Consider the following 11,929-nt stretch of genomic DNA (forward strand, 5'->3'; position numbering starts at 1 on the left):
TTCCTCCATGAGCAACTAAACTGTAATAAAAAGTAAACATTAACAACACATTGTCTACAATAGATAAGCACATTTTAAGTGGCCATTGTTTAGTGCCAGAATAAATGTTAGTTTTTTGTTTTTTTTTCTATTTCTCCCAATTTTCTACTTGAAGATTAAAAGCGGAAACCTCCGTCTTTCGGGAATTAAAACCAGCATAATCCTCCATAAAATCCATTTTGTTTCTATGAAGGAACGTACACATTCTGCTATGAGAAAGTGAAGCAGCAAGCAATTGTGTCCTCTAGTGGCACGTGTACCTCAGCATTTGAAGTTTTTGATCCAAATGCAGGTCAAATAAAATGCATTCAAACCAAATCTGCTTCTCAAAGTCCAATAAGAGGAACACGGTTTTGCTTTTGACTCACAGGTGGATAAAACAGACATTGTTTTTGCCTTGAATCATTAAAGTCACAATCGAGAAACCAGATTTGTATTTCCACACCGCTGCCCTAAAATATTTCATATTATCCATTTTAATAGTATGTGTTAAAAACAAACAAACAAACAAACAACATTATTATTCATAGACTCAAAGCATTTAGACAAAAACTAACACAACAAGGCTTCATGATAAAATTAATTACATCGTTAGTGTCACAATTTCAGTTACATTAACACTAATGGCAATAAAATATACTCTGTATCGGGGTCTTTACATGCTTAAAATGATTCTGGATAGTTTTTGTCACAGCAGCAGACATGCTCTTAAGCACATTCGTTTACAAAGTTGCAAAAGATACCGAAAACCTACAAATTACATCTGCACAGCATTAAGGTCAAATGTAGGCAGAATGAACGCTGCTGATTTTAAAAACATCACATAACCCAAGTTCCTGTTGCAGAAGGGTGTCAGAAACTCGTTGCTGAAATTAAAAAAAACAACACACTCACAGTACATCTACAGAACACTTATGGCTGCTCTGGTACAACTTCAGAGTCACAGCCATAATCCGGTGTTGCAGTGTTGTGGTCTGAGCACATCTTCTGGAACAACTTCAGAAAAACTCAAAAACAGAGACATACAGGAAGCATAAGGCACCTGTATCTACCTTTCCAATACTGCAGTACTACTACAGCGTGTGCAAACCTGTAGGCTGTAAACAGCATTAAAGCACTTGTATAAACTACTGTCAGACTTCGCTCACATTTCTAGGAAGATAATGATCCTCTCTTACATTTAATGCACATCATCTTTCTGCTTCTTAAAAATACCGACCTGATCAAACTCAACTGAGGTCTAAACAAACTTTCTGTTAAAAATTAGAAACACTTCAGCTGTAAGTTCTCGATACTAAACGCCCACGCGGATTTTCAAAGCTTGTTCTAAACTACTTTACGTCAGTGATTTGTCTTTGCATTTTGCGTACAGAAGTGTTGTAAATTAAAACATACTAACGTCACTCACTGCAGAGCATGTACACATCTTTTCTGAATGACAAACAGCTTGGTTTTGTGTATTAATATAAAACAACAACTATGAGAAAAAGCTTTAAGCTTCAATATGAGGATGTTTGCAGGTTCTACAAGTCCTACCTTGATTAACTTGTGGATGGGGACTATTCTATTAGTTGTTGTGTAATGACTTAGTTATGAGCGGAATCCAGTGTAATGAAGTCACGTAGCTAAACAAAAGAAAGCTGTGTGCTCTAACACTTACAGACTGCACAGTGTCGCACTTTGTGACTCCAGGAGCCGACAGCATATAAAACTAATTAGTAAAAAGCATCGGATTCATTACATCCAGCTGATGGTGAAGTTCTGACTGAGGTTGAGACCAAGATCTTGAACAGTTAACACCTGCAGGGAGAGAAGCCAAACATCATTATGGCGAGAATGACATCTTCAGCCAGAAGCTTACTTCTCTAAAAACCTGTCACAGCTGTACAGGTCAAAACGATGTTTGATACATTTGCATTACGCCAGAGCCATTTTAATTTTTCTGTGACAAAAAAATATTCCATTCATAAAACTGGCTCTCTTATGTTTTAATAGATGCTTCTGCATTTCTCTGATCATTGTGGAGCATGTGATCAGCCGGTGCCAACAACCATACTTTATTATTCCTGTGTGTGTGTGTGTGTGTGTGTGTGTGTGTCTCTATTCCCTACTGACTTCACCTGATTGGGCCGGTAGGTAAACTGTGCATCTTGGGAGTTCACCAGCACCCTACTTGGCTTCGCCTTCACGCCGTAGAAGGTGGCTGACTCCACGGTGATGAATGTGGCCTCCGCATTGCTGTGCAGCACCTGGGACGTCATCACTTTCTACAAAGTAACAAAGTGGATGATGATCATATTGCAACACTTTAAATACGTTTGGTCTAAATCATTTTGGTTCTGTAATGTATAAATTTGTGTACATAGTCTTGTAATACTACACAAAGAAACTTGCTCTCCTCAGCACACGTATTTGAAAACAGCCATCACAAGTTAAACTCTGCATACAAATTATTCTGCGCACAACCAGGAAACGTTAAATAAAAAAACTCTTTTGCGTGGAAGGAGACTTTTTGGCCTTAAACTAATTGAATGCGAGCACCTTAGAGACGTTGAAGATGATGTAGGCATACTGGTTTGTTTCGTAGGTGTCGACGGTCTCCCCGTCGTCCCAGAAAAGATCTCCACTGGCTGAACCATCATCAGAGAGAGATGAGACCAAATGGAGTGGTTGACCACTGCTCACACTTAGGGTCAGGTTGGGTGTCTGTAAACATGAATGAGGGAAAACTAAATTTACATACCAACGTCAGATCCACAGAATCTGAACATGACAAATTTTATTTATTTTTTTGGCCTTTCGGCTTAACCCGTGAATTCACGGTCGCCACAGCGGAGCATTGTCCGCATGTTGATTTGGCACAGTTTTTACACCGGATGCCCATCCTGACGCAACCCTCCCCAATTTCTACCGGGCTTGGACCGGCACTGCACAGCTGGGGATGGGAATGGGCTGTTGGGGGTTCAGTGTCTTGCCCCGAGACATTTACACTGCGGTCCGTGGACGACTGCCTTAATAACTGAGCTACAGACTCCCAACATCGTGACAAATATTTATGTATTTTTAGAATAAACTAGTCCATTTTACGTGTTTTTCAGGATTTTTCAGGATTTAAGATTCAGTTCAGACAACACCTTAGCAGAGAAATGTGCCTTTAGAATATATCATTTGTACACTTATATAAAATTGAAAATTGAAATATTAACTTCTGAGGCTTTTGTCTATATCCAAATACCACAGATGTTAATGAAATTTAGTTTAAAAAAAAAAACAACAACATTCTGAAAACAGAGCACATTCTTAATCTTATATCGCTTTAGTCTCTAATAACCATTATTTTACATTTAGAATGTTTTACAGCCGAAACGTTTAACTGCCAGTGCTGCTCCTGAACAAAACTAAATCCATTCATCAAATCAGCACACAACACTGATCTCATGTTATGTAAGGGGGCAATAATTGTTCACGAGTGGGTGTGCAGTACAAAAGCTTCTGCAACCTTAAGCCGGACTCTCAGATCCGGTTTAAGGTTGCAGTGGGCCTGGAGTCCATCCCAGCTGCCAATGGACAAGGAGCCAACACGGAGAGACACACACAGACACGCAACCATTCACACTCACGTTCACACCTACGGGCACTTTAGAGTCACCAATGAAGCTAACATGCGTGTCTTTGGATTGTGGGAGAAAACCGGAGCCCCCACAGGAAACAGGTGACTCAAAATGACTACACACAAAAAAAACCAAAGCCAAAGGCAAACAAACAACCACATCTTTGTCACCGTCTGGAACTGAATCGTTTAGTAAAAATCCCTTTAGAAATCACTTTTACCTGTGTTGGCAAAACAGAGCCTTCACGCAAATGTAGGTTGATCTTATCTAGAGGTGCGCGGAGTCGCAGCTCTTCACCCTTACTGCGCACACAGTCACCCTGCGGCGAAGAGAGAAGTACATGGGCATGCAGCACACCGTGCACCTTATTTCCTAGGTTGGTGAAATGTACTAAACTCTGTGTGTACGAGGATGAATGTGGGTCTCACCGTGTAGTAGTCATACCAAATACCCTCTGGGAAGTAACCATCCACATAATCAACTCCTTCTTCTAACACTGGTGTCACTAGTAAACTCTTCCCCCACAGAAACTGTTTGTCAATGCCGTAGGTTCTTACATCTTTTGGAAACCTTTTGAGTTACAGGAAACATACAGTAAGACAAATATGCTTTTCAGTCCACCTACAAAGCATGGGGAAAAAAAAGAAAAAAAGTGATTGCGTTACTTACTCAAACATCAGTGGTCGTGCAACAGTGTGACCACGTACATGTGCATGATGAAAGAGCGTGTATAGCACAGGGAAGAGAGAATAACGTAGCAGCAGTGCCTGCTTCATGGCTGTTCGAGCCAGAGGGCTGAAAGCTGTGGGATCCTGAGGCTGTAAATGAGGTTCAAAGTTTAAAAGAAAAACATATCTACAAGTAAAGGAGATAAACTACAGCAATAAAGATGTTTTAAATCGGCATTAGGCTCCTTTAAGGACTATCTGATTGTCGGTGCCAATACTTCGAGATGGGGTTGAAGCAGCGACGTTACCTTGGTGTTGATGCTGTTGTGGTTGCGTGTAAAGGGATAAAAAGCTCCAAGCTGTGTCCAGCGGACACACATCTCCTCCTGAGCCTCCTCACCAAAGCCGCAGATATCAGCTCCCACCAATGGTATACCCAGGAGGTTAAAGGTCAACATACCTGAAGCAGTGACAGACGGAGGAAGAGGCAGAGAGAGATGGAACATCCGAGATATTGAAGCCATGCCAGCTTTTAAAAAGGTACAATTATGTAAACATTTTGCAGAAATGTATGATTCTACATTAATTAATATCATAAAAAACTACAAAAGACAGTTTACACATTGTCACATGAAACCATTATGAAAATGAGCAGTTATTTAACGTGAATGTGTCATAAAATCCTGTAAATATTTTCCAAACTGCTGACAAGCTTACATATGAAGAACGGCACAAAAACTGTATTTGTTTATTTTGACCTCATAGGGGACAGGAGGACATTAACATACAGTATTATCTATAGCTTAACCTCTTTATGGCTTTGCTAACTGAAACATTAGCAAGCAGATGGACGGAGCAGGAGCAGGTCATGCTTACGTCCAGCTCAGCCTTAGTTTAAGTCGTGGAAGTTGAACCACAGCAAGTTGAAAATTTGTGAAGTAAGATTATTATATGTTTAAATTATGAATGAAGCTTTAGGAAAAAAAGGAAATCTGCATTACAATAAAATCTTTAGTTTTAGTGCTGCTCTTAATACTTAAGTTCATGAAAAAGCACGGAATGTGTTCCTACTACACCCATCTGAGAGCTTAATATAAAAGCTTTCATATGATCTAACCTGCTATAGAGGTGTAAAGGTCTTTCCAGACGCTCCTGTTATCTCCCAGCCAGTGACCAGAGTACATGCCTTGACCGGGGAAAGTGGAGCGAGAGATCACAAACGGTCTCTTACCCGTGAGCCGCTTCAGAGCGCTGAAGAGTCAAAAAGCAGAAGTAAAGAGAAAAGCATAGAGATTTTTCACATGATAATAAAGCGCTTTACTGATTCCTTTTGTGTTTGTGTTTTGTGTGTGTCTTATAGATCCTGACCTTGCAGAGGCCTTGGCTTCCATGAGTCCGTAGAGGCTGTGCATGTTATAATGGATGGACTGCTTTTGCTGCGCAGTGGCACAAACGGTTTTGGCTCTTAGCAAACCTCCAAGTACACCTGACAGTTGAAGACATAATTTTACATTTTGACTACAACTCTTGTTCTGTATTTGTGTGTTTAGGTTTAATGTAATATATGATTTGGGCCTAGATCTGGAACCCCCACCTGGAGTATAAGGAGGATTTTCAAGGCTGTTTGATGGACAGCCATTAGTGGATCCATCCAGGAAATTCGACGGCTCATTCATGTCCTAAACATCGTCAACGAGGAGATATGATGAGATGTCAAGAACCACTAGAAAAATGCCATTTGAGCCAAAATCATTGGTTTTCTTTTTCAACAACTTCTTCCGATTCCATACTTACAATCCATAATCCATCAAAAGGCACTTGCTCGTGGAACCTCCTAAGGTTGTCGTACCACCACTCGTGTGTCACATCATCAGAGAAATCAGGATATGCTGTCAGACCAGGCCACACCTAGAGGGATGCACCGAGAATTTTATTTCCAATTCACCCTAAATGTAACACAATGTGTTGAATAGTAATAGAGACTCTGGAAAATAACTTAGAAAATGTAGCCACACAGAATAGATTAAAGGGAATATGTGGACATCATCATTTAACCTGTCTAGAAGACTTTTTTTTGGTGTTTTAGTTTTGTCACTGTGAATTCGAAAAATATAAAATATATTTAACAATAATAAGAATTTGTCATACATGTGCAGTCACTGTCCCACCTTCCCAATGAGTGGTTTTCCTTCAGCGTCTTTAATAAAAACTCCTCTCTTCAGTCCTTCGTCAAATGGCCAGTATGATCCGTTAGGCTGAGTGCTGCTGATACCTGGATCCTGAGACAGAAGAGTCAAACTCACACTCACACTCGAATCCAGCCAAAAAACAACAACAAAAAACAAAAAAACAACACGAGTACAAGTACAAACTCTTGTGTACCAGGATCATGACGTAGCGCTGGTCATGAGCGTGCAGGTCTTTAACCAGGTCAGGCAGAGTGGCAAACTTTGTGGAGTCTAATGTGAAGTCCATGAATTGGTCCATGTAGTCGATATCATTCCACTGGACATCCTGCAAAGACAAAAACACTTATGTCAGGAAAGAAAGGAGAAAAACTACTAAATAGTGGCACATAAACAAAATGCTGGCTCCACTTTACCTGAGGTATCCTATAACCCCTCAAGCTCTTGACGACCTCCCAGGTAGAATCACTAGTGTTGTATCCCCAGCGACAGAGATGGTATCCTAACGCCCAATAGACGGGCATCGCTGGGTATCCTGTGAAACGACAGAGGGATGAACAGGCTGCGGGGCTGAGCACAACAAAGGCAGCTACACTTTCCTGGACACAAATTTCCCCATGGAGGACAAAGAAGTTGAAGGTAAAATTAACATTTAGCAATATAAAAACTGGTCCTGTGCCGTCAATGTAAAGATGTGATGTTGGTTGACCGGGAGTATCTCCATGTGACTGAAATCTCTTGAATTGGTTATCTGAGTGAAAAGCAGTCGCAGTGCACACAAACACTCAGTTTCTATTGAATTAAACAATATTTGAAACGTTTATTGTACACAACAACACTACAAGCCTAAATTCAAATTGACTTCTACTGACCGATCACTTCCACATACTGTTGTATCACTGAACCAGGATCAGGACCAAGGAAAACATAAAAGTCAAGGATTCCACCGATGGTACGCCAGGTAAGGGCTGGGGCTGGCTGGAGGACCACATCTGGTAAAACAAAGAAAGGCAAAAAAAAAAAAAAAAACCCAGTAAGACTCAATATGTAGCCTCTGCAGTCTAGCAGAACCAACTAATCAAAGAAACGTCAAAGAAATTTGTTACTTCTGCTTTTATATAATTGCTCAACGTTGTCAGATGATACCACGTGACAAATTGTGAAATCTTGATCATCAGCAATTTATTACTGATTTCAAGTCATTCCAGCACCAATATGTATCAATTAATTTAGCAAACATAGAAGTGGAAATACGAAGGTCACTAGCAGACTGACCCATTGCATTGCTGTTTAGCAGGAAAAAGCCATGTGCATTCCCCGCGTCCTCCATCGCCAGGTAAAACGGATGTACCCCATACAGATTTGTCTTTTCCTACACAGTAGAGAAGAACACAATAATGTTATTGTATGAAAATCAGTCAAGTTTAAAGTTTGAGGGCAACTGTTGCCGCAGGGGAATCAGAAGACCGAATTCTTTGTCCAAACTGATCAAATTTTTCTTCGAAAATTATGGTTTCTGCCAACTTGCTTGGTTTACCAAAAAAACATAGACCGTCCACCTGGTGCAGCCTGGTCCCATACGGTACCTACCGACCTATCTAACGCCAGTTGCCTACAGCGTTGTCAATTTCATACAAAATAAGGCTAAATAGTCAAAGTACACAACTAGAAAAATCAAAGCAAACTAAAGTAATAACCAACACAGGAAAATGCTACATAAATCTCAAGTCTAAATTAGGGTTAAGTGTTAAAGGTTAGTAAACAGGCTTTTCTCACAGAAGAACTTTGGATGTGTAACAGTAGGCAAAGGTAGAACAATGGCTTAGTTCCATTAATGTTGACAGATAATATCTGTGTTTGTGGAAAAAAATAAACCTTTAAATTTAATGATAAAAACAATTATTTCCACACCATAGGAGGCACATCTCTTGCCCATAAAGTGAGTGTGTCCCAGTGGACATCATGCAGAAAGGTGGAGCGGTGCTCTCCCAGGCCATAGATGAACTGACTGGGCAGGGAGGTAGAAAACTGGAGGAACTGATCCGCATAGAAGAGAGGAGCCACTGTGGTGTTCAGACTTTAAAAAAAAAAAAAACAGATGAAGGGGGGCAATGTTAAGACTGCAACATAGTTTGTATTCACAACTGTTTTTGTTGTTGCTGGAGGACCTGGAGGACCAGGACCTGTTAACTAAGACTCACATTACTGCGCCAGTGGAGCGCCTTTTCACGATGAGACCAAACGGCGCTTTGGAAATCTCTACAGTGTAGAGTGGACTTTCTGCGTTCTTGGTGACGTTGGGGACAGAGATCGGAACCTCAAATCTTGAATCTGAAGGGTCAGTGATCTATATTAATAAACAGGACAGAAACATTTTTTTAGTTTGAGCAAGAGACAAGAAAACTGAGAGCATGCTTTCAGATAAAACTTTGGAAATTAGAGGTCAGTTCAGTTGTTTATGACAGCAACTTTATACCTGGTTGACTTGTTCAAAAAGCTGGCACATATCTCATTGGGCTATTAAACCTTAGTACACAAGGACATAAATACAGTTGTATTGTGATAGACGAGTCTTTTTCTTGCTAGCTTCACCAAGTATTTGTTAATTTTCTTCGGCACCAATCCAGTGCTAAGCAGATACTTTATCAGAGCCTAAATAATAAAAACAGCTGCATGCTGTGGTTGGAAAACATAATACTTCATTACACAGGCAAGATCATGATGCTACAACTCATCTGCAGAGACAAAAAGTTATCAAACGCAGACAAATGAAATGTAATACTCCACTCACCCTGACGCGTAGCCGTGTGTCCGTTTCCTGTTGTACCTCCAGCTCTAGAGTGAGAATGTCTGCTGGGTAGTAGGTCTTGACCTCCCTCACAAGTTTCCCTTTTTGTCCCGGGGATGTGTCGTTTATTGAAACGAGAGAGTAGGAGGGAAAATCGGAAGGATAGAAACACCAAGGGATCCCATCTTTTTCTGATGGGCGCGTGGCAGAGGAGGACGGCGAGGAAGCAGGGATGAAGCAACAGTTTCTTGCCTCACACAAATCTTTGGTTACGACAACCCCTCTTTCAGGGTAGCAGTCAAACCTCCACGCCTCTGGAATCAAACTGCAAACCTCATGGCGGGAAGCAGCTGCACTGTTGTTGACTCCTCTTTCGGTTGTGTTGGCTGTGGCTGGTGCGGGCGGTTTGTGTGGCTCTAGGTTGGAGGGACCGTGCATCCACAACACGGTGCCCAGGAGCCAGCTTCCACAGAGGACCAGCAGCAGGCAGCCAATCACTAGGAGTGCAGTTGTGACAGAACAGGATGGCCTTCGTGGAAGCAAGGAGGCTTCCTCCGGCTCCAGAACCTTGAAACACACACACAAAAAATGAGGACAGTCACTAGTCAGTGTAGGTCAGTTTTTATTTCGGTGTCATGAAGCTATTTGGGCCTTTGCACATGGGAATACAAGACATAAATATTTATCTAATGCAATTGGTCAGTCATAAATTCTACTTTTACACAGATAAGAATATTAACATTTAATTGGCCCAGGAGAGATTGTAACTAAAAGCTTGTTGTTTGTAGTGATGTTGACCTGGACTGTTTTACATTTTACCCTTATACCTAATAAAGCAGCCACTGAATGTGTATTTATATGAAAATGTTAGAATAATTTGTGTGTTAATAAGCCACTGATTACTGATTCTTACTTAGTGTTGTGAAAACGGTATAAATCTGATTTTCTACATCACTGGGGAAGTACATTGAAAAGATTCACTTCTTCCAAAAATTATGAATCATCTAGTTTCAAAACCGACCAACACCATAATTTCAGACATTAAAATGTTTGCTTTGTGGACAAGCTTGGGAAAAAAAAAAAAATGTCATTGCTGTCTTTTTACTGATTTTTTTCCCAACCATAAAGGCTACGTATAGTAACACTTTAATAATCATCATGTTTAACCTTTAATCAGCCTGGAACTCTCTGATGGGCAGCAATGCCATAAAATGCCATAAGGTCAGACTTACGATAATGTCACTAAAATGAATTGATAAATACATTTGCGGATAATAATAACATAAAACATCTAACAACTTTAGGAAATCAAAAAGTGGCAGTAAAAACAAGCCAGGCAAGGAAGGGTTAGAAGTTTCTGTAGCAAGGGTTAAACGGGCATTTTCAAACTGATTGCAAAAGGCTCAAAGCAAAAACTCACAGAAACCTCTTCTTGGAGACGGCGAGGCTCCTCTGACATCACAGCACTGGAAAACTGAACGTCTTCAGGGTTTAGCCGCTTGTACGACGCCATCCTGAGTGTATGTATTTGTCCAAGTAAGTGACTGGAAATGCAAGGAAGAAAGACATGGGGCAAAGTTCAGTACAGTGACTGGTGTCACTTCCTGTATATACAAACTGTTTGGAGAAGTACAAAATGTGAAGGGATCGGTTTCACTAATTTTACAACTTTTTAAAAAAATTGGGATTCATTTTAACAGTATAGCTGAAGAGAAGCTGTAACAAAGCAGATTTTGTGCATATGGTTATAAGAATGGTGGGAAAAGTCTTAACAAGTAATTAACTATTTGGGTTAATACATACAGACACATTTGCAGGCGTGTTAAGCTGAAAAAGTCATCATAAATATGCAAATATGTTTAATGACCTTAAATAGGCATTGGAGTAATACTGCAGCGAGTCGGGCTTAAACACTCAGGCCACATACATTAAAACTGCGACTAGACTTAGTGACCTGCTGCATGTTTCAAACACAGCGCCCTCACGTTACCTTGAAATGCTGTCAGAGCCAACTTTAACTGGTCATGCGTAGACAACCCAGAGTTCACCCAGAAAACAGCCGACTATTTGATCAACTATTGCAGTTTGGCTGCTTCCACTGGGGTATTTATAGTGCGAATAAAACAGTAACTAGCTCTCGATAGTCACCTTATGTTATTTTATCAGTGTAGCGTCTATTAGCAGTAGTTTACATTAGCACCAGAATAGCTTAGCTAGCCATCATAAGCTAAGTGTAACTTTAACCGACAAGTTGTTTCCCGTCAGCATTACTTACGTGACGGTACCGTGAACGTTGCGCACTCACAACATGCGGCATACGGAGCAAAAATCCACTAAGTAAATGTCATGTTAGCTTGGCTGAGTGGGTCCTAACTGCGTTAGTCTCAGCTGTCTGCATCGTGTCCGTGTTTATCTCCATGACGCGTTCAATGACACTCGTGCTTTCCAACACTTCCGCTTGAAGACCCGTTACGTAATTAGACTAAGTTGCTATTATTAGCATTTTTTGTCACTGGCGACTGCGTTGCCTTCAGGGGCATCTGTTGGTTTTTGCAAATCTTGTAAAATAACATCTTAGCTGGCGAAAATGTAGGAACCTGCAGCAATGAAAGGTATAAGATTACACATAAACAAAGA

At 40.6% G+C, this 11,929-nt stretch overlaps 1 protein-coding gene across 3 annotated transcripts; it reads right to left on the bottom strand.

Annotated features, from left to right (window-relative positions):
* Window positions 1–497: 497 nt before the first annotated feature.
* Window positions 498–11,728, bottom strand: gaa2 (alpha glucosidase 2). 3 transcript variants are annotated; one of them, XM_067497915.1, is made up of 21 exons: window positions 11,568–11,728; window positions 10,719–10,836; window positions 9,296–9,859; window positions 8,706–8,851; window positions 8,416–8,581; window positions 7,780–7,876; window positions 7,377–7,496; window positions 6,921–7,039; window positions 6,701–6,832; window positions 6,487–6,597; window positions 6,113–6,226; window positions 5,913–5,997; window positions 5,687–5,804; window positions 5,436–5,569; window positions 4,627–4,778; window positions 4,320–4,468; window positions 4,079–4,220; window positions 3,871–3,969; window positions 2,581–2,745; window positions 2,160–2,306; window positions 498–1,839 (listed from the first exon to the last, which is right to left on the bottom strand). In XM_067497915.1, the coding sequence occupies exons 2-21, from the start codon at window positions 10,803–10,805 to the stop codon at window positions 1,777–1,779; spliced, it is 2,910 nt and encodes a 969-aa protein (XP_067354016.1). In that variant the 5' UTR covers window positions 10,806–10,836; window positions 11,568–11,728; the 3' UTR covers window positions 498–1,776. The 3 variants fall into 3 exon arrangements, with proteins under 3 accessions (XP_067354016.1, XP_067354013.1, XP_067354015.1); XM_067497912.1 differs by having other exon boundaries at window positions 10,713–10,836; XM_067497914.1 differs by lacking the exon at window positions 11,568–11,728 and adding an exon at window positions 11,283–11,495 and having other exon boundaries at window positions 10,713–10,836.
* Between the last annotated feature and the right edge of the window lie 201 nt (window positions 11,729–11,929).

The sequence above is a fragment of the Channa argus genome, chromosome 3 (assembly GCF_033026475.1).
Source record: "Channa argus isolate prfri chromosome 3, Channa argus male v1.0, whole genome shotgun sequence".
Classification (NCBI taxonomy): Eukaryota; Metazoa; Chordata; class Actinopteri; order Anabantiformes; family Channidae; genus Channa; species Channa argus.

Bases quoted from the DNA above. Each gene is read 5' to 3' on its own strand.
- gaa2 (XM_067497912.1), bottom strand. From the start codon at position 10,805: ATGGCGTCGTACAAGCGGCTAAACCCTGAAGACGTTCAGTTTTCCAGT. The intron at 7,877-8,415 runs GTGTGGAAATAA...TCTACTGTGTAG, and splicing joins CAAGAGATGTGCCTCCTATG to GAAAAGACAAATCTGTATGG. The intron at 2,746-3,870 runs GTAAAAGTGATT...TCATGTTTACAG, and splicing joins GCTCTGTTTTGCCAACACAG to ACACCCAACCTGACCCTAAG.